Below are 24958 nucleotides of genomic sequence, written 5' to 3' on the forward strand. Positions count from 1 at the left end.
TCTGTACGGGCATGCTAACCTGGAAACATTAAACTGCACATTACTTGAATATGAGACCATTTTGAAGCAAATAATTTTCACACAACAATAGATACAATAATGTACTCTAAAATGAATCCCACAAGGATTAAAACAATCATCCCCCAGCATTTCCACTGATTCCCACTGATCAGTATACTAGCCATCCCCTTTAACTCCCCCTCTGAATGAGTTTTTGTTTTGTTTTTGGTTGTCGTGTTAATCTATGGCTAGTTACATGGATGCATTTTCCATACTGAGCTCACATCTTTTTATCTGCCTACCCATTATGATCAGTAACACTGTAATTCATCAGCGAATACAGAGGGATGATTTGGAGAATGATACAATGTCCATTTGGCAATTTACTGATTGAAAATCTAGCTGTGCCTCATTATAAAGGGTTCCATGCCAGACGATTAAAGGATTAAACATTGGGGTCAACTTTTAGTGGCGTATTACCTTCCAAGTTTAGTGCGATAGTTCTTGCTCTCTACAAAGTATCATCCAGTTATTCAAGATAATAACATTTTTTCTCAAAATTTGGGTGGAAAAAACATAAAGATGCATAGTTTTATAATATCTGGAAATTCGCTATTCTGACCTACTGTATTGCTTTGAAATCATTTCAGTGTTGTTACCAGTTGTTTCCACATGTTATTTGATAGTGGCCTATGAAATGTAAATGATGATTTCTTTAGCAGTTTCTGTAATAGATTTATACTTAGGAATTTTAGACATTTCCAAAGGGGAATGATTAAACCCACTATAGGATTTAACTTCAGTTTAGTTCGTGGGATGATTTAATTTCATTGATATCAGTTAGCATTTAAACTATTACTTTTCTATGAATTCATGAATGCAAAGAAAAAAAAAATCCAAATATCCAAAATACTAAAAATGATAACTACGGTAATGGCAATATTATGATTTTGTATTTGAACTGTGACAAGATCCATTCACATCATTTTGTATTCGTGAAATATATTTTACTCATATATATATTTATATATATATGAAATGTATGTAGTAAGGACTGTAAAGTTGTGGTGGCTGGGGGCCACTAAAAATTGATATCGGGCCACCAAATTTCCAGAAAATTTGTTATGTTTCCTTTTATTTCAGGCCACCAAAATTAAAAATTTTAAGATTTTAGGGCCCTGAATGGGACACCAGAGAGAAAAAAAAGTTACAGTCAAACCCTGATTTAGTGTATGCAAAGGATCAATCAGGTCTATATTATCATTATTTGTTGTATATCTACTGGAGAGTTATTTCTGAAGTGTGTGATATATTCTTGTAAATTCTGACCAGATTCTTTTCTCAGTTATGCCTATTACATGTATATCTAATCACTGGCAGTGGCAGTGCATGAAAATAAGACCCTTTTTTTTTTCTTTTATTCCTGTCTATTTTAAAAGCATATTGCTCTATATGAAATAATTGAGGCTCTGTTAGCTTGATCTTTACAGGTGGCTGCCCCCCCCCCCCCACAAAAAAAGAAAAAAAGAAAAAGAAGTAACATTGTGTGTCTTGGCTCATTGGAATGAAATTGGGTGATGCCCCTTGTTGCCTGTTCAAGCATCGACTTGCTTGTCATTGCAGCTGTGACTTAATTCTGTGTCTCGTAAACACTGCGGCCTTCATCTTCAAATAGTTTCGCCGCCCCAAAACAAGTTTGTGAGGCATCATCCTATTGCTCAAGAGTATGTCTCACATTCCAGAATCACTTTCAAGTTGAATGTTTTCCAGCCTGGAAACAAAATTAAGACCAACGAAGATAGCCCCCCCCCCCCCCCATCCCCCAATCCACTTATGTTGATGGCTTTATCTCAAGGCTGTAATGATTACCCATTGTCTGCTGCCCTCGCAGTTAAGTTGATGCATTTGCAAAACTTAAATGCTGTGTTTACCAAACTGGCTCTATCAATATTTAATTGTGACCTAATTAGCCCATTTTTTTAAATATATTTGCTAACTGCCTGTAAATTTATTTTTTTGAGGCCAGGAAAAATAAATTACAGAACAGAAAGTAAAAGAGGAGACATAAAAACTTACTAGTATCATTGTTATGTAACAATTTTTCGTATAATTTGTGTTTGGTTATCTTTATTATCATGTTTGGCATGAAAATATGTCAGTAACACAATTTTGCTCTCATTTTCCCCTTGTTAACAGCTTGTTTGATATGGTGTTCACTCTATTATCTTGACCTGTATTATACAGTGTTTCATTATCATATTTAGACTTGATGTTTCAATGTCCAGTGACTCAAGGCCGATAGAAATGTAACATTTAGCGTATTTCAGATTTTTTTTTTTCAATGTATGGACTGTAAATTGAAACAGTAAAGTGCTGTTGTATTCTTATATTGTTCTGTTCTAAGGTAGATAATAGGTATACAAGGTTTTCTTTTTCTCACAGAATAAGACAATAACTCTTCTTTCTTTCTTTTTTGTGCAAACTCAAAGGATTTTTTTTTTTTTTTTTAAGGCAGATTCAATGTAAAATTGACATCCAGTGTACTAGATTTCATAATTTGATGATCTTTCATTCCATATTTATGCTATGCACCTCCCTGTCTTTTGCCCACAGCTGCCACACCCAACAGGAACCTACTGCAAACTCCGAATGGTCGGGCGGGCAGAACGCGCTCGCGGATTGGCGTGTCACAATCACAACGTGAGTGCATGGTGGTGCGATCACTTTTGTCTCTCTGCAATCTGTGGCAGGCAGTCACAAAAATCTGTTGGACAACCATCTTGTAATGTATCTAGTGTTGAGGAGATGGTGATGATGATGATGGTGGTGGTTAACATGATGATGATGATGATAATGATGATGATGATGAATGATGATGAAGTTTTGTGATGATTGCTGAAGGAATAATACTGCTAATGATATTATTAGTGATATTGATAGCAAATAAAGTTATCATGTAGAGTGATAATAATAACAATAATGATGAGTATCAAAGAATGATGAAAACAGTGTTTAGTTCATTTTGAACTCATTAACCAGTTTACATCCAATTTTCAAAATAAGAAAAAAACAATGGCTGAATCACAGGTAATAGTATGCTGTCAATTTTTCATGACTGGAGATTAACATTAGGAGGTTGTTCCGTGCCTACTCGACTGTCAGAAGAAAGATATGTTAACACAGAGTGATGCTCTTAATAATCTCAACCCACAGCCAGCAGTAGATCAGGCAGCAGATCCAGCTCACCGTCCACCGCGGCCTCGCGCTACTCCAGCGTCCAATCCAACGGCAGGACGAGGAGGAGGAGCGGCATCCCGGTGCCCCGCAGCCAGGGGGCCAGTCGTGAGGCCAGCCCCAACAGATTCGGCTATGCCGGTGGTGAGTGCTCAGAGCTGTCTCCTCTCTCCCTCCGTGCCCCATCTCCCCCCCCCCCCTTCCTCTTCACCCATGCTTCCTGTCTTCTGGCCCCTTAACTGCTCCTTTCCTCACTGATGCTCTTTTCCTCTCCCCCTCTTTTCTTTCCCCTTCCCCTCTCCCTTCCTATATTTTGCCTTACCCTCCTCTCTTACTCTTTGCCCCCCCCCTCCCCTCTTCTTTCTTACTAATGCTCTTTTCTTTCCCCTTCCCCTCTCCCTTCCTATATTTTGCCTTACCCTCCTCTCTTACTCTTTGCCCCCCCCCCCTCCCCTCTTCTTTCTTACTAATGCTCTTTTCTTTCCCCTTCCCCTCTCCCTTCCTATATTTTGCCTTACCCTCCTCTCTTACTCTTTGCCCCCTCCCTCCCCTCTTCTTTCTTGCTAATGCTCTTTTCTTTCCCCTTCCCCTCTCCCTTCCTATATTTTGCCTTACCCTCCTCTCTTACTCTTTGCCCCCTCCCTCCCCTCTTCTTTCTTACTAATGCTCTTTTCTTTCCCCTTCCCCTCTCCCTTCCTATATTTTGCCTTACCCTCCTCTCTTACTCTTTGCCCCCCCCCCCTCCCCTCTTCTTCCTCACTGATGCTCCTTTCCTCCTTCCCCCCTCATTTCTTTCTCTTCCCCTGCTCTTCATATTATTTTCCCTTGTTTTGTTAAAAAAAAAAAGAATTAAAGTAGAATCAAGCAAAGGGGAGAAATGAGTATCAAGATACATTTGACTGGATGTTGGCTGATTATATGTTTCATTCTTTCATTTATGAGCTTGTTTCTTCTCAGTATTGATTCCAGTGTGGAGGCACACATGGCATATCATTAACCAAGGTGTTTTTACCGGAAACCATAGCCCTCAATGACTGCCAACATTTGTCATCATACAAATGATGCACAGGTCTGAGTGCGTCAGTTGGAATTGTGTGCATAAGGTAACTATGGAATGGTTAACCCACGGGGCGAAGCCGAGTGGGTTTAGGCTAAATTCCATAGTTATCGCATGGACACTATATTCCAACTGACGCATGGAAAGACATGTGTGTTATCCGTGTTATGGAATGGGTAATTGTCTTGCCAAACATCAAATTTTCTATCATGTTACCCAATGACAAATTTGCTGGATGTGTTTTCTTTTGGCTTGCCATAGACGAGAGCCCAAAATAATGCATCCAGTATTTACTGGATGCATGATTTTTTAGCCAATAGGCGTATTGTACTGAGTGCGCGAACGCTTGCTTAGTGCGCGAACCTTTGTTACAAGTGTGCAGACTCTTGCTACAAGTGCGCGATAACATGTTTACGACTGTGACTCAGCGTGCGGCCAGCACAAAATCAACACATAGCTCCCGACCAATGAGATCGCAGGATTCTCGCTACCCATTCTATAACGTCGCTGTTGTCATTGTTGCAGGTGGAGTCCGGGAGAGGAGGCAGAGTGGGTCGTCGCTGGGCCCCAGCCAGAGGGAGCCCAACCCCAAGGCCAACATCATGGCCCAGAGAGTGCTGGGAACCGGCCAGGACGCTGAGGCTGCTCTTGCCGACGCCCTGGTAGGTATCGTACATAGGCCCTTCCCGCCCATGTTTTTGTTGTTGTTGTGGGGTTGTTTTTTTTTGGGGGGGGGGGGGACAGACATGCCTAAATCTGCACATTTACACTCATTGGTCTCTCACCAGTTTCTAATAGACACACCTTCCCTTGTGAAGTTATGAATACATAAATGATAACAGAAGTGTCATGTAGTCTCCTGGTTTGAAATTAGAAATTGGCACCATTATTGTAGAGTAGAAAAGAACAAGCTTGGTGCCCATCTTCCTCTCTCCCTCGATCAAAATATTGAAATATTATTCTGTCTCTCAAAATGAGGACACCTGGCTCTTCAATGAATCTACCACGTAATTGTTGACTCACTTCCCTGCTCCTGAATTCAAAATTTTCAATCTGTAGCTCCAAAAAGAGTCATGCTCCTTTTGTGTGTGTGTGTGTGTGTGTGTGTGTGTATGTTTGCCCCCCCCCCCCAAAAAAAAAAAAAATGATAAAAATACCTAAGATATATTCCCTCTTGAAAAGAACCTCTTTGTGTAAATCAAAGCCTTGTTTGAAATTGCTCAGCTACATTGTCTATTTGTCTGTCCGAAAACAATACTATACCAAAGGCATTCGTTTCTATCTTCCCATCAACTTAATTGTACTATCCTAGCTCACACCTGTAAATGTCTATATGAAGTCTGCCATGCTACAAGATGTTTGTCTTTAAATTATAGTGCTAATTCTTCAGTTGGTATGTATTTTGAACGGGAAATATTTGATTATAGCGATAACAGTATCATCTTAATTCAGTTGCTATTTTTGCTCTTGTTGTTAAATACAGAAAATTTCTAGCAGCAAAACTCTGTAGATCCAATTATATTTTCAAAACCTTTTTTGCTTCTTGTTGCTTTTTCATAATGTTCATTTTATTTATCATTGTAAATTCTTTATCCTTCTGTTTGAGATTCTTAGAAGCACTAAAAAAAAATCAGTTCTACTTTCAACGAATTTGATTTATTTGCTCAGTGCTTCACTTGCTTTATATTACTTTGTATCAGTGTACAGTGCATTTCATTTAGAATTATATACAAGATAGCATTCATAATTTTTGTTTCTTCAGTCATTTGTGACAATACCAATCTTAATGTGTGCTTTTCCTTCATTTGAGCTCAAGTTATCCTTCCTTTTTTCATCATGCACACAGTAATTTCTTGTAAAGAAGCACTATTATCTCATTTGTCTTTCATTCTGTTTATCTTTCAATAAGTTTTTGTTGCTATTTTTTCCCTGTGAATTCAAGTTCCCACAAGGTTATGAGAGGTCAGAGTTGCCCTTTTTTGTTAAGTGGAGTATTACATACAACATGTTGATGACGGTATATATTGGATGACTTCATGCCTTGAGATGTTACCGAGTTTGTTGGCTTGAGGTTACCACAATTCATCATCGTTTTCTGTTATCAAATTGTCAAAACTGCATGGATTATGTTTCTAGCATTGAATCATAGATGAAATCTCTGTTTATTGTGGACTTATAGTTATGGAATTAAACCAAAAAAAAAAAAACATTTATACATAAGGGGATATATTCTCTGTTACCCTCTCTGAGAAATGGAATAAGACATAGCAGCAAACGTTTGTCGTAACAGATTTCCGCTCAGAGAGCCCTCAGAAGCAACTATGGTTACGGTTACGATTCCGATTACTCCGACATGCTGGTGAGTCACAACTGGTGCCAGACGGGGGAAAAAAATATATCAGAGAGAGGACAAAAGAAAGGAGAAGAAAGGGCACGCTATTCTTATCTTTTATTCAATTTTGATTTGATATATGTGTCCATTTTGTGTGGGTTTTTTTTCCACCCCTCGCCTCATTTGTATTTCGTTACTCCCCCTGTTCGTCTGGCAATGGCTCGTACGGAATGCGGGATCCATGTTAGTTGCGATGTGGCATTTTTACTGCATCACCGGCAAGACGAAGTGTGCCCTGTCACGAAATGCATGTGCACTCCCGGGATCGTGGCACTTTGGTGTTGTTGATGCGCATGCGATTTATATTTTGATAGCTCTGTGGCGCCAAACTAGGAATGTTGTATGTGGCAGTTTGATTTGTTTGTTTGTTTGTTTGTTTGTTTGTTTGCTCTTTTAATAATGTGGTCTTCAAAAGATGCGGTCGTGCATATCTTCATGAAAGGTTCCCTTGTATAAAGCTGAATTGCTGTTTTTATCATAAGCAATAATGATTTATACCAATTGTGAGAATGTTTTATGATCTCATCAGAAAGTAGTTGGTTGTTTAGTTTTTCTTTTCTTTTGGAGTTATTTTGTTAAAGTGAACTAGTTATGCAGTCTCCCCTACCCCACCCCCCCCCCCAAAAAAAAAGTCCCCTCCCACCCCCAAAATGTCACAAGTAATCAGGGAATGCACCTGTTGTGGTACAACATACATTTGGAGTTGAGATTTCTTTTTTCTTCTTTAAAAGGTTTTATAGTGGTCTGATGATACTGTAATATGCAGAGAGAAGAGATTTTATGGTGGACAAATAAGTTCTCAAGCCTGCTCTAAACTAGGCTGCAGGAAAGACTGAACAGATCTAGTAGTGAAGGGGAGAAGTGGTCTTCTATTTTTGTGTGGCTAAGAAGTATATTATATATATTTATGTTTAGAGATACATATTGACATCCCTCCCTGAAACAAAAGGAGATTAGCTAGACTAGTCCTTCAAGTGAAATCTATAATTTCTGCAGTATATCCATCTCGCAGTCGATGTGTTGTCGTATGTGCATGAGTGTGTCAGTGTTATCCATCATCATATGATTTGAGCTTGTTTTTAGCCATGATTGATTTGTCACGTTTACTTTTGAGTTGTTCAAGCTATGGTGACAGGAATAATTATCAACATAGTTTCTTGGTATCATACAAGTTATATCTTCCCCCCCCCACCCATTAAACTCATGTTTTGAAATTTGACTCATTTCCAGTACAAGTCCATAACCTGTTTCTTAGTATTTTTTAGGAAAGGGCATTCCAGAGAGAAAGATGTGTCAAAGTGAAGCAGTGAGATTGGAATAGAATAATCACAGGTCTGTTGAAACATGAGCAACCTTTAAACTCATCGTAAGAAAACTGTGACTTCTTCTAAAAATTCTGACTTGTTGCCTTTTGGGGCACATGAAAAAGTTGGTGATAAAATATGCTGTTGCTCACCTGTAGTGTAGTTTCATTCGATCAACATCCACTGCACCCTCGTTACTTGGGGCATTGAGAACAAATCAATGATTTTTAACTTGGTATCACCAAACAAATTTCTCTGCATCTGTAGAGTACCTTTAAAATATGATTTCAGAGCAACTTGACTTTCGCTCAAGTGATATCTCATCCTAACTTGATAATCATGATAGCATGCTTCGGGTTGACACATATACATGCACACATTGACATATTTTAGTTTGTTGCTATGATTTGGTGAAATCTAGATATCATTTTTTTTTTAATTTACTTATTTTTTTTTTTTATTTCATCGTCCCTCACAAAGCATCGTGGTGTCATTGTGCCATACGTAGACTTATATTTTGAACTGTAACAAAAAAAAGACATGTAAAAAGTCAAACTTTATAAAGCATGGTCATTGGGCTGGATGTGTGGTTATTTTTAATATCAAATGCTCAAAATGTTTTTAATTCTTCCCTCTACATCAGAGACACCAAGACAAGTAGGAAGAAGAAAGCTGAAGATGACAAACTGAACACCAAACTTGCTAAGCAAGTAGGCCGGCTATTAAAGAGCCTTTGCAAATTTGTCTCGGAGATCTGTGTGGACCAAATTTTTTTGTCTTTATTTCTCTCCACGACTATGATGGTCTAACTGTGTTACGTTTGAATCCTATGCACCTACTGAAAAGCATTTTGATTAGTTTCAAATGCCACAAGTTTTGATGTGTGTTTCCCAAACACAATGCTTTCGCAAGATATCCGTATGTTCTTGTGGGTTTACATGGCCAGAAACAAATATAGTGTGAATTTGTTTTCTGATGCTAAGCACAGGGTGTATAATGTAATAATGATAATGATATTTCATATTTATTAAGTGCATGATAATCGTCATTGAAGCTCTATGTGCTTGACATTTAAGAATATGCAATCATTGATGTTGAATTAATGCAAATGATATTTGTAGCACAGCAGAGGAAATTGGTGAGGTCATTTAATAATCCGAATTACTGTGAATCTCTGACAATGACAACTTGAAACTACACATTCCAAATGCCCTCTATAATGTGAAAAGCTATTCTCTTAGACTACAGCATAGGAAAGATTTTTAGGCTCTCTTTGGCTTTCAAACAATAGCTTGTATGGTCAGAAAATTTATATGTTACAGCACTCAAATTTCCCTGTGACTATTGGTGATGTGGTGAGTGGACAACATGGTAAGTGTGTTGGTATGAGTGAGATGATATTAATCCTTTGTGTGACTTAAATGCTGATTGGCGCAGAAAACCCTATAGCCTTGCATACACTGTCCAAAGTCAGGGGCCCTGAAAGGGTTAAAGGAAACATGGCGCTCTCTCTTGAAGGAAATATGACGAGTTCCGATGGCACTTGAAGAAGAAGTGTGAGATCCATTCAGATGCATAGAAATCGTGTAATTTTCCACTAGAATAAAATCTGAACAGTATTGTATGCTTTCAGTTGATGTTCATAAAGCATTCCGGGCAGGGGTTCGTTGATTCTGAGGTAGTTTTATTGCCACATCAAACTCTGTGGATTCGCAGCTGCGTAGGATGCCCAGTAAATTTTGAGAGCTGAAGTTTCTGCCGAGAGTCGACATGGACGCGCAGTCATTGCACTCACCAGGCAGCCAAGAATATTGCCTTCTGCATCACTCCAGTGTTTCTGGACTGTATCAGTGTTTTGTCCAGCAATGCATCGTATGAGGTGGTCTGTTTTGGTGTGGTATTAGCATCGCTGCAAGTTGTGAAATCAGCAACCAGTACTGACTCAAGAGGATCATCTTCGGAGGCCAAGATTGTGGCAGAGTTGCAGGTGAATGAATGAATGAATGAATGAGTTTGACACCCTGATGTTAGGGTTTGACACCCTGATGTTGGGGAAAACATAACACATTTCTTGCAGGGCAGTGCGATTATATTCTTCTCTCTAAACCATCTCTAACACACACACACAGACCCAGAAGGTGATGCTGAGGAAACGCTTCGACAACTTCTCCGACGACGAGAGCGACGCATCGAGCGTGTGTTCCGTCGGATCCTACGGGTCGGGACCAGCCAAAATCATTGAGGTAAGCTGTGCTTAGCATGCTAACCTGCTGTCATGTCCCTGTGGAAGTTGTGATCCCTAGAAATTTTGGCAAGAATTCTCAAGATGTTTTGAATCTATTCCATGATTTGCGTACATAAACAGATGTCTATTCATGAATGTGCGTAGGGGGAAAAGTGCACTTATTTTGTGCTGATAACCAGTGGGTTATAATGCATTTACTTTAGAATACTCAAATGTTCTTGAACCATAAATTTTGCCCACCTTTGTGAAATCGGCCTCAATGTCCAAAAGCCTGCGAGGGCCAATAATGAATCCATTACACTCAGATAAGTAGAATTGAAGGAAATCAAGAAAACATGCATATTCACCTGAGTCAGTCTTGCCTGCATCATTTTGTGAGGTGAGAGAAGTAGAAGAGACCACATGTGAGAGGATCCAAAGACTTACATTATTATTTGAAATCATGTGAGAGGTACAAATGTAAGGTATTCCTGGTTGATAAGATGGCATGTATTAACCCCAGCCACTTTGTATCATGTAGATACCCTCATGCTCCTCGACAGACTGTATGTGAATTTATCTTTTTAAAAAAAAGATCATGTTGACCTCTTGCCGTCTGCATTTGTAGGCTGTGTTTTGGAGAGTATTTTGAACAAATAAAGACAAGTGTTTGCCTACACAATATTAAGAGATTATGAGCATTGTGCAAAATTTGAAGTACAGCTCTTTATAACATTTTCTGATTTCTTTCTTCATCAGATGAGGTTGTTTGAAGATGTGTGAGATTATTTTCTCTGTTTTATTTGACACATTGGATATGGAAATTTGTTTTCGAGTTAAAGGGAAGGTAAACCCAAAAAGCAATGTGGATTGAGTGAAAGCAGCAACATTAGTAGAACACATCAGTGAAAGTTTGAGGAAAATCGGACAATCGATGCAAAAGTTATGAATTTTTAAAGTTTTGGTGTTGAAACCGCTGGATGAGGAGACTACTAGAAGATATGACGTATGAGTGGACAACAATACAAAGAAAATATAAAGGAAATTCAACAAAAATTCACTTTTCTAGAATTGTGAAAGAGCAATGGACCAACCTCTTTCAAAAAGCAGGGGGAATAATTGCTACCCTTAACATATGTCAATGTCAAGTTGATGGAATTTGTAATTTTCATGAAAAATGGATTTTTGTAGAATTTTCTTTATATTTTCTTGGTATTGTTGTCCACTCATACGTCATAACCTCTGGTAGTCTCCTCGTCCAGCGGTTCCAACACCAAAACTTTAAAAATTCATAACTTTTGCATCGATTGTCCGATTTTCTTCAAACTTTCACTGATGTGTTCTACTAATGTTGCTGCTTTCACTCAATCCACATTGCTCTTGGGGTTTATCTTCCCTTTAATGGCTACCGCCATTGTCATCAGTCGATTACGTGAAATGTTGCCACATTTTGCAGGATGTGTCGGAGGTACTTAATAAGATGGCAAGCCCCGCATGGTCCGAGAGAAAAGAGGGTCTAATCGGGCTGCAGTACACACTACACAGCAACCGGGCCTTAAGGTAAACCCCCCAATTCTTGTCTATGATCTTGTGTCCTCATTCTTCTCTCATTCCAAGCCAACATCTCTTGTTCTCTGCTGTCTCTTGTCCAAGAACCTGCATTATAATGCATGTATTTTTTTTCTCATGCTCTGTTGTTGTTATTGGGGATTCTTAGTAATAGTACCGTAAGTTCTGTAAAACCAGAAATGTTCGTGTGCATTTTAATTATGTGAATTTTGCGAGAGCGAAGATTTGCAAAATTGAAATGTGTGCAAAAGTCTTGTTTACACTAAATACATTGAATACCAGTGGCAATTAGCACAAATTTCATCTTGCGAGAAAGACCGTTGGCTCCAATTCTACATAATAAGTACCTGTCAATTTAACAATTAACTTAGGCAAAAGCCAAATACAATGTAGCAGTACGTTTTATGAGATCGCGTGTGGTGTGCCTTGATGAGAAAAGATTGCAGTGATGCCGTTGTGTTGCAGATACAAACAATTCGTCCCCCTTTCTTTTCTGTTCCCCTTCAGTCGAAATGAAATCAAGAGAGTGACAGAGCTGTTCACAAGGATGTTTGCAGATCCTCACAGTAAGGTAAGTTCTGCTCTGGAAGTCGGTCGCGTGCTTCAGAGCTGGAAGTATGTTTAATAAACGGCCATCCCTCGCCCGTCATTTCCCTCAACTATGTAACCCTGGAAACTATATAATTACACAAATGTATGAGCCCTGATGCCTCATGCTCACATGGGTAAAGTGAACATGAATTGAAATAATGCGTTAAGTTGAGTCTTGGCAGACCGTGGCTTTGCGTGTAGACAGGAGGGCTTCAGAGGCGACTGCTGCAATCCCTTTTTTCGTACACGAGTTTATCTTTGCTCGTTTAATTTACAGAATTCAACAATTAGGAATTTGGCAATAGGCTCGGTATCTTTCATATCCATGGCTGTGCATTCTCAGCAGCATAATTAATCATATTTGGCTCTTTATCATAGCAAGAAACAAAATATGACTTAAATTCATTCCATCTCGCTTTTCCCTTCTCCTTTCTTCAGGGTTGCGTGATCACAGCACTTATATATGTATTTTCTGTGTGTGAACATCTCCTCCCCTGTATGTATCCTGTTTGATATGAGTATCCTCCAACAAAACATTCATTGGCTAAATGCCCTCTTTATGTCACACTTTCTGAAGTTTTTGAAGTTACCGAAGTACGTCCTGTGTCTGACATCATCAAGCAATCTTCTACTTTAATCTGATGAGAAATTGAAGTAACTACACTCCTCCCTCATTGTAAGAGGCCTGTTTCCTGAGGGCATAACCACAGTGTGTTGTGTCATGCTTTTAGAGAAATGTGTTTTATATATTTCTGCTTCCTTAGCCATGATTATGTCATGATGGCAATATCCTCTTTATATTTGTGTCAGTTTCAGTATTTCATGTCAGCTTTATGGGGGGGGGGGGAGGAGCCCTTTTGAAGTGGACATCAGCAGTGTAAATGAACATAAATGACCCATTTTAAAGGGGTGGTATAGTATTGGTTAAGGTGAGGATTCAGCTTTTAATGTTTTGCGAGATACATTGTAGTTAGAAACCACTCTACAAAATGTTAGAGAGCATACAATTCTAAGGGGAATGGAAAGAATATTTGATGAAAATCGGTTTTGAAATGGCATAGATATCGAAGAACAAGATAAATCAAAGAGATTCTAATACAAGTTGTGGCCTGTCGCTCTTAGTAGGATAGCTTTTTTGGGTGTCGCAGCCATTTCAAACCAATTTTCATCAAATAAACTGAATTCCTCTTAGAATCACATGTTCTTTCATATTTCATGAGAGGTTTCCCAGTATCTCACAAACACACACACACACACACAAAGTTGGAAACCTGCAGTCCCATCTGTACCAGAACTGTACCATCCCTTTAACTCCAAATAACTGATATCTACCTGTATGAACTGACTGGACGTATGGACGTGATGTCATTTTGATGGAATAAATGAATTGAATTGAATTGAATTATATGAAATACATGAATCAAATTGAATTTAATTGATGTGAGAAACCTCCAACAAAAGGGGGATTTTTAGAGACTGTCTTCTCTTGCTATTGTGTGGAAATGAACTGGAAATGAACTGGAAATCAGCAGAAATTTAAATGGAAACTTAGAAAATTAGGGCCCCTTGGAAAAACAGTGCTAACCGGGGGAGGAGCAATTGTAATTGATAGCTAATTTTCTTGTGGTTGAATGATGGTTGCTTGTCACGCAATCTGTCATAGCTGCAGTAATTGTCTTTGTTTATGTAAAGATGATGGACGATGCTGACCTACCATTCTCTTGGACCCTGTCCATTTCACCCCATCCAGACCTTTGGCCTGTTCCTGGAGACTCTTGGAGAGTTTGTCATCGTTCACAAGCTGGAGCTGACCGACTGGCTCTTTGTGCTCATGACCAGGCTCTTCCAGAAGATGGGGGCAGACTTGCTGGGCTCGGTCCTCAACAAGGTCCAGAAGACGCTGGAGATAGTCAGGTACATGCTTCCCCGAATATCTCACCAGGTGCCCTGAGCAAGAGGGAGGGATGAAAGAAGAATGGGAGGGGCAGAACGCCTGGTATACTGTCCAGGAAGACCTTGGTTTCCTGAAAGACATGTGACTTCCATGACTTGACTGAATGAAACTACTCTTACAAGAGCCAAGTGGCAATCTTCATTATCTGTGTGAACATAGTACTTGTAGTTGTGGGGATTGTGAAGTATATCTATAATAGTGAGAAAGAATGTCCAGGGGCCTGTTGCACGAAACATTTAACCTAAGGAAAACTTCGGTAAGAGCTAAAAACGCGGGTTAGTATGATGCTGCCTTTGACTTTAATGCAGGAAAAATTCTGTTAAAAACACAAGGGATATGGATCAGAAATCCTGTGTATGTATGATTTTGTGATGACTTGATGAGATAAACATATCAAAATGAGAAAAGAATGCTGTGGACATTGGCATAAATATTGGAATTGAAGATGTAATGGTGATTTGTATAGAACACACAGTTTTAAAACTGCAAGGATGAAGGGATCGGGTTTAAAAGCTGAAACAGAAATTTTCTGTCACTTGGAAGTGATAGCTCAAAACTTAAAGATCCACGCCAAGTAGCGTGGGTATTCATGGGTAGTCTACTTCCTTTCTTGCCCACGTGGATGCATACGGAAACCAAAAATAGCACCAATCAGTGAATACATTCATTGAAGCGCAGGCTCATCCATATCGGTCCACTCCTGTCCAGATTCTGCGGCTGTGAGTGTACTTACAGTACTACCGACTCCATGAATCCCTACGCTTTGCAGGGTCTTTATCACTGCCCCATTCACTGTCAAAATCTGACAATGAAGATATGATTTTGATGTTTAAGTGATTGTTTTTGAGAAACTGCACTGAGCCTAGACATTGTTATAAGTGCATCTCCAGAACTCTCAAAGAAGAACTTGTTACAGACACAGGATTGTAAAGTGATAATTCCATCATCCTGATTTTTTTCCCCACTTATCCACAACAGGGAATGTTTTCAATATGATCAGCAATTCAAGATCCTCACCAAATACATCATGGACCAGACACAGACGCCGAATATGAAGGTAAGAATCAGCAGTCTCTCGTGTCCGCTTGTGCTCGTGTAGCTGTTTGGCGACTGTAAATGGCGCACAGTGATGAACAAACATATCATATGACACAAAAGGAAAAGAATAAGAAATTTGACATGTGAAGCTGTGTATATTTCATAACATATTGGTAGATGTTCATTGTAGATGTAAACTCTTACTAAACTGAGAGAAATACAATTGATAAAATATGTTGACATAACAACTTGAATGTCTTAGTACTGCTTGCCATCACCACTGACCAATATTTTGGAAAGCGAGATTGTAATTTATAATTTTAGTCAGAGTAAGGTTACCAGCTATACATAGAAATGCTTCCAGGAACAGTTTTTATAAGTACATGCAGTTTTGATAGACATTCCTTTTTGTTGTGAAGTGATGTATGAAATATAGTAGATATTCCAAGCTTTTGTGTAGTGAGGCATATATATATATGATGTAATAGGCATTCCAAGCTCTTTTGGAAATGAGGTATGTAGTGTAATAACGTTTCAAGCTGTAGAAAAATGAGGTACATTGTATATAGTGTCTTAAGCATTCCAAGCTTTTGTCAAATGAGGATATATAGTACATTTTATTGTGTCATTGACATTCCAGTCTATAGTGAAATGAGGTAAATAGTGTCATAAACATTCCGAGCTGTAGTTGGAGGAGACATACAGTATAAAAGACATTCCAAACAGAAGTGAAATGATGATCGGTTGAGTGTACCGGACTGATTCCATATGACCTCCTCCACACACAGACCAAGGTAGCCATGCTGAGGTACATGGAGGTACTGACCGATCTCATGGAACCGCAGGACTTCAGCAACTCGGCCGAGACCAGGCTGGCCGTGTCCCGCATCATCGGCTGGACAAAGGAAGCCAAGAGCTCAGAAGTTAGGAGGGTAAGATGATGGTAGGAGTTAGCAGGACTGGTGTGGCTGCAAGTTGATGCGTGCCTGATAGAGTATCTTGGAGGTCAGATTGGAATTGTGATCTCATCCTTTGTATCAAAATGGCAGTGTAATTACAGAAATTAAATCGCAAGCCAAGTTGAAAAAGAAAAGTAGACCATCGTGACTATTACTGTACAGTAGGTATAAACTCCCAATTGGATTTGCTGTGTCATTTTTGACAGACATAGAAATTCATATGTGTGTGTGATGCTATGTCTGGTATGAGGCCTTTGTAATTCTCAGGGAGATACTGATGCATGGTTGGGATGTCATTCATAAACTTTTTGGGTTTTCTTATCCTGCAGACATAGTGTCATAGTGTGGAAGGGTTAAGTTGTTTGTTTAAATAAGAATGTTAGTCATTTCTTGTAAAGGCACATATCATGTGAGACCCTACAGTATGCAGACACTTTGGAAGGAAAGGAATAAGAGAAGAATGAGGCCAATGTTAATCTCAGAGAGATACATTGTATTGATGCATGGTTGGGATGTCATTCATTAACTTTTCTGGTTTTCTTTTCCTGCAGGCATAGTGTGGGAGGGTAAAGTTGTTCAATTAAGACAAGAATGTGAATAATTTCTTGTTTATTAATAGGCATGTATTATTTGATACCCTACAGTATGCAGACATTCCAGAAGGAATCAGAGAAAAAAATAAAAATGAAACAGGAACGTAAATGGTACACCATGAACAAATGAATTGTGAAGGTGCACTTAAATCAGTTGTATTGACACAAATGATGCTCTGAGACAGATATATTCCACATGTGCGCTTTTGACAGCCTCAACTGAAATACAGGTGCAGGTGTAAGTTGCTGATGTTACGGTGTTAACTTTGACATTCATTCAATACCTTTTAGTCACAATAAGATCACAAGTGAAGTTGCCCATCAGACGTTTGACTTTTTCAAATACCGACAGTATTGCTTCTTTTACTTTTTGCCAGCAGTCTTAATTCATTTTCTGTTTTATTCTTTTCCCCGTTTTTTAAATTCAAACAATTGTCACTGTGTAGGCATCCCAAGCTGTGCTGATTGCCCTGTTTGAGCTCAATACCCCAGAATTCAGCATGATGCTGTCTGTGCTGCCAAAGACATACCAGGTAAACCACTGCCGTGTGTGAATGTATCCAGCAAGTCAAACTCACCTTTCTCTCATCATCAGTATTTTGATTTTTGTCACCGTTTTGTTTCCGTTCTTTTTTATTCCCCTACCGTACCGTTAATTTGCTCCTTTCCCCCTTCTCCCCTCTCTGTGATATTATTTGCCTTCTTTTTTTTTTTTTGCTTGCGCTCCGGTCTGCATTCTATCAACCAAGCTCTCGTTTATGTTATGTGCTCTATGCTTCGTGTGCACCACACTTACCAAGGGGTTATTTCTCACCGCTCCCTCTCCTCCTTGTTTTTGCCCCCAGAGGTTAAATGTGTCGAGAGATGACCGTTTGGACTCACTTTCCTACACTCTCTCAAGTGTCAGTCTCTGCTTTCAGTGGGATATCTTGACTCTGGGGGAGTGTGGAAGAATTGTGTCCTGTCTCTTTCTTCCTTGAAAACAGAGTGTTATCTTCTGTAAACATTGTAAATTCTAGAGCGAGAGGGATGTGCAACTCAAATAAGGACAGTGAAGTGATTTATTTCTCGAGCTTTTGTTGACTGAAACAGCAATCACCATAGCTTTGCATCATATGTCTGAATGCATCATGCTAGGAAGGGTCGAGTTATAGATAGAAAGATAGTGGAGAGTGACAGAAGGAAGGAATGACTGATGGTAGGAAAGGGAGAGAAAGACCAGGGCAGAAGAAGGGTAGAATAAAGGAGAGAAATTACTTGCCACGACAAAATCTGCTTCTTGTATTTGAAAAGCATGTTATCAGCTTCAAAATACTTCAGAGTATGAAAATCTCTCAGACATGTGGTAATGTTTTTGCATGTCTAATCATAATACATAATCTTTATACATAAACTCCAGGCTGCTATTTTCATCCCTTTGTGTTCAGACGTCGATGTGAACGGTGTAGTTTTTGTTTCGAATTGTCAGTAATAAACTGAGACTATCTTCAAGTGGGAGTGTGTTTTCAGGAAGAGATTTTCGACAGGTGGAAGATAAAGGGTTAGGGATTAACTAAGGGACATAATGAGGGATGAATTAAGGTAGGAAAACATAGACAGATGTTATCATAAATATTTTACTGGGAGTTCAAGCACTAGTTACCCCTTTCGTGAATGCAAAACAGCGTTGGATCAAAATTTTTTTGAAAGGCTTCGTGAGGAATCCAATCGGGTTTTCGTAACTCGAGTCAGGAAGGGATTCGGAAGAGAGGAAGGGGGCAGAATACCCTAGTAAGTGTGGTGTAGTACTATGCCAGTGGTGCCGCATGAAACCAAGTACAAATTAATATGTACAAATAGTTCTCACGTACAAATAGGTTTTAATAATTCGACTCAAATAACACAAACTCAAATAGGATCTGTCACGGTGCCTTCAGCTGTATCCGCAGTGCCTTGTGACATAACAGCGTAGAGCAGATTTGGTGGAAAAAGCAATGAAGTAGACCACCAAAAAAAAAATTCATGCAGTAGATTTCTTTTGAATGTCTCATGGAGATGCAGTGCAGAAATTTCTTCTTACACGACAAACAGCATTCAAGTTATGCTCTCTTTATGAAGTTCTGTCTTGTTTCCAAGCTGACAAGCTGCTACACAGTTACACACTGAAACACCAGTAGACTCTTGTAGACAGTACACTTTCAGTGCACAGTGACAGATGACACAGGCATACATTCTAATGCTTTACAATAGATGCACGCACATTCCTGTGTTCTATATAATGCGCTGGAACTTTGCAGACCAGATGCAAAGGGCAGTAATGCAAGAGTTCATGCGTACAAGTGAATATCAGCAGACAAACAAACAAACAAATGAAGCAAAGTCCATCAAAGTGTTAAAGGACGTTGAAAAATACATTTAGCTCTTGCTGGTGTTGGTCATTAGTGTGGGCATATATTGCGTGGTGTTTGCAAGCTAGACCACCACCACCACTGAAAAAAAAAAATAGAATGCTATAAGAAAAGAAACTGAAAACATATTCATGGCATGACAAAAAAAGAAAAAAAAAAGAAGAAGCTGGAAATGGTAGCACGGATGAGGGAGGAGGGCATATAATGAGATCATCCATCACTGAGTGCTGTGTTCATTATCCAACCATTCACATACATCACATCATTATTAATGTCTTTGACGAGTTGGGTATTGGGCCATACTAGCCAGAAGTTTCTTCCCCTTGGACAAATGTACAAACAAAAGCGAAAAAAACCAACAACAGTCAGTCTTGATAGTAAAGTTTTATCTTCATTTCCAATTGTGGAAAGCCTAATGTATGCCTTACGTGCACTTGGAGGAGATAGATGAAGTCGATATGATGTGTTTGAAAATTGTTTGAGCTTGGCAGTTGTCTTGTCCTGAAAAGTACATGTTTATGCATCAAGGCATCAATTTGTCAACTCTTTGGCAACCGGATTCCCCCTCAGCATTTTACCACTCAAATTATTCAGTGTTGTTCCAAGCAAAAAGAGAAATATGATATTACAGTATTGTCTGTAGCATGGAGAGCACTGACTAAGATGAGTGGACTTTCAGTCAGCTACTTTGAAAGTCTTGCACATTTGGACAGACGAGTTCAACGCATTGTATGACCTAGAATAGAATCCCTGTAACTTACCAGGTATCTTTTGAACTTAAATGTTTTTCCGAAGGAAGCTAATTATGTGTTTGTTTGTTTGTTTTTTCTCTTTCCTTTGCCTGTGGATTATTCCACACACGAGAACTTAAAATGTGCCACTTTAAAAAATATGATGTCGTGAATTATCTTGTACCGTAGCCTTCTGGGCCCTGGGATTATCTTGTGGCAAGCTCACCTATTCCCAATAGTGAAGCAACGGTGAGACCACAATAGTTTATGCAGAAATTGTAAAAGCATCTGATATCGTGCAAAGTGGAAGCACCCACTAGTATATAGCAACCAAACATCTTACATATCTATTTCTTCCTCTCTCATTTATCATTATATCACCATTATCTCTTTTTATCTTTTACCTCTCATACAGAGTTATGATAGCTTGACATACATTGTATATATGTAATCAATGGCATTTATTCCAGTGACTAGCAAGTGCATAGTATATATCTCATTTAGATAACCCTTTCTTGTTACACATGTTGGTGTGCAGAGGTTGCTGCATTTATGATAAAGAAGAAAACTTGAAAAGAGAGAATGAAAAGATTGTTCTCTGCAACATACCATCAAAATATGCACATATTGACCAAAAAAAAAAAGAAAGAAAAAAGATTAAATGCATTCTGTAAAGTTCAACTGCATGCATTTGTTTTCTTCAGATTTTTGTTTCTTATTTCCTGTGCGAAAATATCACAGCATCTTCCAAGCAAAGGTGTGCTAATTCTCTTAACTCATTTCACATCATTTATTTGTATGTAAGACAACCTGTGGGAAGGGATTCTTGCTCCTCCATTTATTATCAAAACAGCAATGAAGAAATCAAAACAAAATACAATGTTCATGTGGATGGAATTCATCGACACCAGCGGGCAATTTAACCCGTTGAGGACGGGCTGATTTTGCTACAACATGCATTTCCCATAGACACCTGCTGGAGTATACTCTTGACTAGTCTTTACTGGCTTAAAGGTACATAGTGTATGATGAAAAGAACTTAATTTTGGAAACCTCAGCATGGTGGTATTAATCTTTGTCTGTTTTTTTTTTTTTCTTTTTTTCAATTCATATCCTTCATGGGCTCGTTACAGAGACTAACTAACTTTTGTACTCCATAAGGTGGTTGAAAACTACTTGTAGTGGTCATATCATGAGTTTTAAAGACAAATTTTAGTGCACAAGAGGTCACAGCCCTTGAAGCAGCATGCTGTTGTCCTGTACTGTCCATCCATCAAGACGTTGACCAGTAAAAACTTTATTTTTATCAATGGTCACTTTAGTCCCTTCCAGGTAAGGGCAGTGAGGAGTGAGGTTAAAATGTCGAGTGAATTCTACTAAACCTGTTGTGGACGGACTGATTTTGCTACAACACGCATTTCCCATAGACACCTGCCCGTGTATCCTCGGGATTCGTCCTCAACGGGTTAATAGCTAAAACAATAGCTTGAGGCAAACGTTTTTTCATCACTGGGTCCGTTTTTGCCACACTCACTCTTTAAATTATTGGGACATAGCGTAGCAAGGTTGCTATTATCTGCACAAATGCATATTCAGCATACAGTGCAGAATCAGTTAATCTTTCTAACAGTCATGAAAAGGCTTTGAGTTGCCCAAATGCACATTACCACCATGTGTACATATGTGGAGTGAAAGATGTGCAGGAAGAGAGAGAGAGAGGTGTTGGCGTGCGCACAGTAGCAGCACATAGCGTATTATTGAGTAATCCTAGTATCTCTCCACAAGTTATTTCACTCTAAGCCCTCTGTGGCACACATGGGGATTCTCTCTTTGGCACATGTGGGGACAACTTTCTCACCACCACTGCCCAAATATCTTATTTGGTTTTACGCGTGCACATATTACGCATTCGCTTTTAACCCGTTGAGGACGGGCTGATTTTGCTATAATATTCATTTCCCACGGACACCTACCCGAGTATTCTCGGGACTGGTCTTCAACCGGTTAGCGATAACCGATGGCGTACAGGTATTATATCTTCATGATAGCGTGTTGTTGTTTTAAAGAACGAAAGAGATAGATAAAGAACGAAAGAGATGATAGCGTGCAGTGTAGGGCGAAGGTCTGCGGTAGGATATGGGAGCCTGCAGTCGCGTTGTCCAAACAGTGGTGATGTCAGGAAGTGAGTGCATGCAGCTGGACCGAACCAAATCTGGAAAGTCGAGCGTGTCGCTGCCACTATTGGGCCTTCTCAGATTACAGAGGTGGCATAGAGCAAGCATACGTTTTTGTAATTATAGGGAGTCAATTATGAAGCTAGTTAATTTTCATTTAATAAATGGAGCAGGAGGGGGAGGAGGATGTCACCTGTGGAATAAATTTTGCTCCGCACAAAGGAAGAGGGATGCACTATAGTTTAGTGGATGTTACGACTGTGGATTCTTTTGATCAGAAATCCTGAGTTTTAATCCTGTCCTGCAGGAATGTTCTTGGGTCAAGGGGTAAATACCTACATTGTCATGCTGGACCCAGGTGTATTAAAGGACAAATTCACCCAAATGTATAGTTAGATTAGAGGAATGCAGCAATATTAGTAAAACACATCAGTTAAAGTTTGAGGAATATAGGACAATGATATATATAAACATATTTATAGCAAAAAGGAAGAGTACTGGACTTACCTCTTTCAGAAAGCAGTTGGAACAATATTCCCCTTAACATGTGTCAGTAACAAGACGAGGGAATGTGTACTATTCATAAACAATGACAGTTTGTGGAATTCTCTGTATGTTTTCTTTATATCATTGTCCTGCAGTGATAGCACAATCTGTTGTAGTCTTCGCATCCAGCGTTGGCGGCACTGAAACTAATACAAATTCATAACTTTTGAACAGCTTCTCCCATTTCCCTCAAACTTCTCTGATGCGTTCTACTCATATTGCTGCATTCACTCAATCCATACATTATATATGGGTGAATGTGTCCGTTAAATGGTTTGCCATACCTGGCAGTGTTTTGCTTGAAATAATGGCAGGACTCGTGGAGAGAACAGTGCTGGCAGTAAAGAGTCTACCCTGGGTATTTAAAAACATTCCTTAATTATCCACCGCAGCAACCCTGTTTGGCAAGTGCAAGAATTAATGGCTGGGTCAGTTTTGTTATTTTGTTTTGTCACAGCTTCAGCTGTTGGAATTTGCAATTCTTTCTTTGGCCTGCCTCAATGTGGCATGCGCATCTCCTGCGCAAACATGGCACTCTTTTGAATAGCTACGATGGCAGGCGGTTGTGCTTCCAAATTTCGTGATTGGCCTCTTGTTGCCAGAGAACAAGAAAACATTCAAAGATCTCTTGAACTCTGGTACAATTGTTCATGTTCTTGCATCATGCGAAATAAATGCTGTATAATGATGCACACCGCTTAAAAGCATGACTATATTAATATAATTATGTACATAGACATATGTATGCATTGTATATATGCACCAGCTTGTAACGGCCTTTTGCAACATTCTGTTGCTCCAGGAAAAAGATCACGTGTGTCAAAGGTGCACGTACACCTGTTGTGAGCAATTGATCTCAAATGTCCAGCATGTTAGCTATAGGATCAAGATGGAATAATCCTAGCACTGCCTTGCTACAGCGTTGAAATGGCGTCCCCCCCCCCCCCCCCCCCCCCCCCGGTGCCGTTATAGCTGTAAATGCATGCAATTTCTGTAGCTAACCAGCAGAATCTTATCATAATGTCATTCAGACTTTATGTACACCATAAGTCCAGGAAAATTTGTTAGGAAACATTCAAGAAGTAATGGGCAAATGATTGAATTGTACCGCCAGAGAGACGATTGTGCCGTCATTCCTTGTGCACATTTCTTGAGACCTCTTTACAAATGCAGCTTTCTCCTATGTTCTACATTTTCAGATGACTTTAGGAGTTACGAAAGTTTCTATTTTGGCAAGGTATCTTTTGTAGTGAATTCCTACAACTAGAATTGATTTTTATAAAGAGTCTGAGTTGGATACCAGGATAGAGATTGTGACCGTGTGCTCACATTGAAGACCATGTCAGCTGCATAAAATGTAGTTCCCTGACACTGCCCCTCCCCCATTTTTTTTTTTTTTTTTTGGGGGGGGGGGGTGGTGGGGCCAAGATATTACCTTAATATTTAGCATATACATACATTCAAGACTTGTCTTGTGATATACAGTTTGCATCTTGGCATGTGACTTGCATGGAAAGGGACTTTAATCGGCAACAATAACAGGAATAATTCTTATGGAAATTCACTCAAAAGCTTTCCATGATAGGCTTTTAATTCTTCCAGAGAGGTATATTCTAATGTTTTTTAAACATGATAATGTCAATTAACCTCTAATTGTCATTTTGAAAGATGAATACAACAATATTTCAAATTGATGCTTTACATGTGCAGATATTTTGCCAAGGGCTCTGCTGTTACTTTATTCGATCTGTAGTGCAAAATGTATGATTATATGTGACCCGCTACAACAAAATGATCCTAAAGTCGGGCGAGGTCGATTATTTGAAAATTGCATGACACAATTTCCTAATCTTTCTGCTTTAAATTGATATATAACACGTTTCATAAAAATAATCGGCTGCGGAGATATCGATGTTTAAAAGAGAGCATGTCAAGACGTCAGGGAAATCACTGTTTCGAGAAAAGCGCCCTAAAAGTTCTCCTTGCGACGCAATCACAATCAAGAAACACGCAAGTCAGTATTCACCTCCGGACAATAGAAGTTAAGCCCTAGCAACCCCCGAAATGCTCATTCAAACACAGCGTCGGCGGTCTCCTCACCGACCAATCAGTGACCAGGATGTCAGGAGAAGCGGCTAGGCATAGCGCAACCCGCCCGCACGCACCAGTCGACTGGGCAGTGTGCGAGCTTCACGCTTCGGTTAG

At 39.3% G+C, this 24958-nt stretch overlaps 1 protein-coding gene across 1 annotated transcript in view; it reads left to right on the forward strand.

The window, feature by feature from the left end:
* The window catches only part of LOC140238253 (CLIP-associating protein 1-like), a 121671-nt gene that overhangs the window by 71120 nt on the left and 25593 nt on the right, over window positions 1-24958 (forward strand). Inside the window, exons 19-28 of the mRNA XM_072318188.1 lie at window positions 2614-2700; window positions 3214-3378; window positions 4817-4953; window positions 10117-10230; window positions 11668-11771; window positions 12288-12351; window positions 14122-14285; window positions 15304-15382; window positions 16152-16295; window positions 17362-17448. Coding sequence (XP_072174289.1) covers window positions 2614-2700; window positions 3214-3378; window positions 4817-4953; window positions 10117-10230; window positions 11668-11771; window positions 12288-12351; window positions 14122-14285; window positions 15304-15382; window positions 16152-16295; window positions 17362-17448 — 1145 coding nt within the window. The remainder of the gene's footprint in view (window positions 1-2613; window positions 2701-3213; window positions 3379-4816; window positions 4954-10116; window positions 10231-11667; window positions 11772-12287; window positions 12352-14121; window positions 14286-15303; window positions 15383-16151; window positions 16296-17361; window positions 17449-24958) is intronic.

The sequence above is a fragment of the Diadema setosum genome, chromosome 14 (genome assembly GCF_964275005.1).
Source record: "Diadema setosum chromosome 14, eeDiaSeto1, whole genome shotgun sequence".
In the NCBI taxonomy this organism is placed as follows: domain Eukaryota; kingdom Metazoa; phylum Echinodermata; class Echinoidea; order Diadematoida; family Diadematidae; genus Diadema; species Diadema setosum.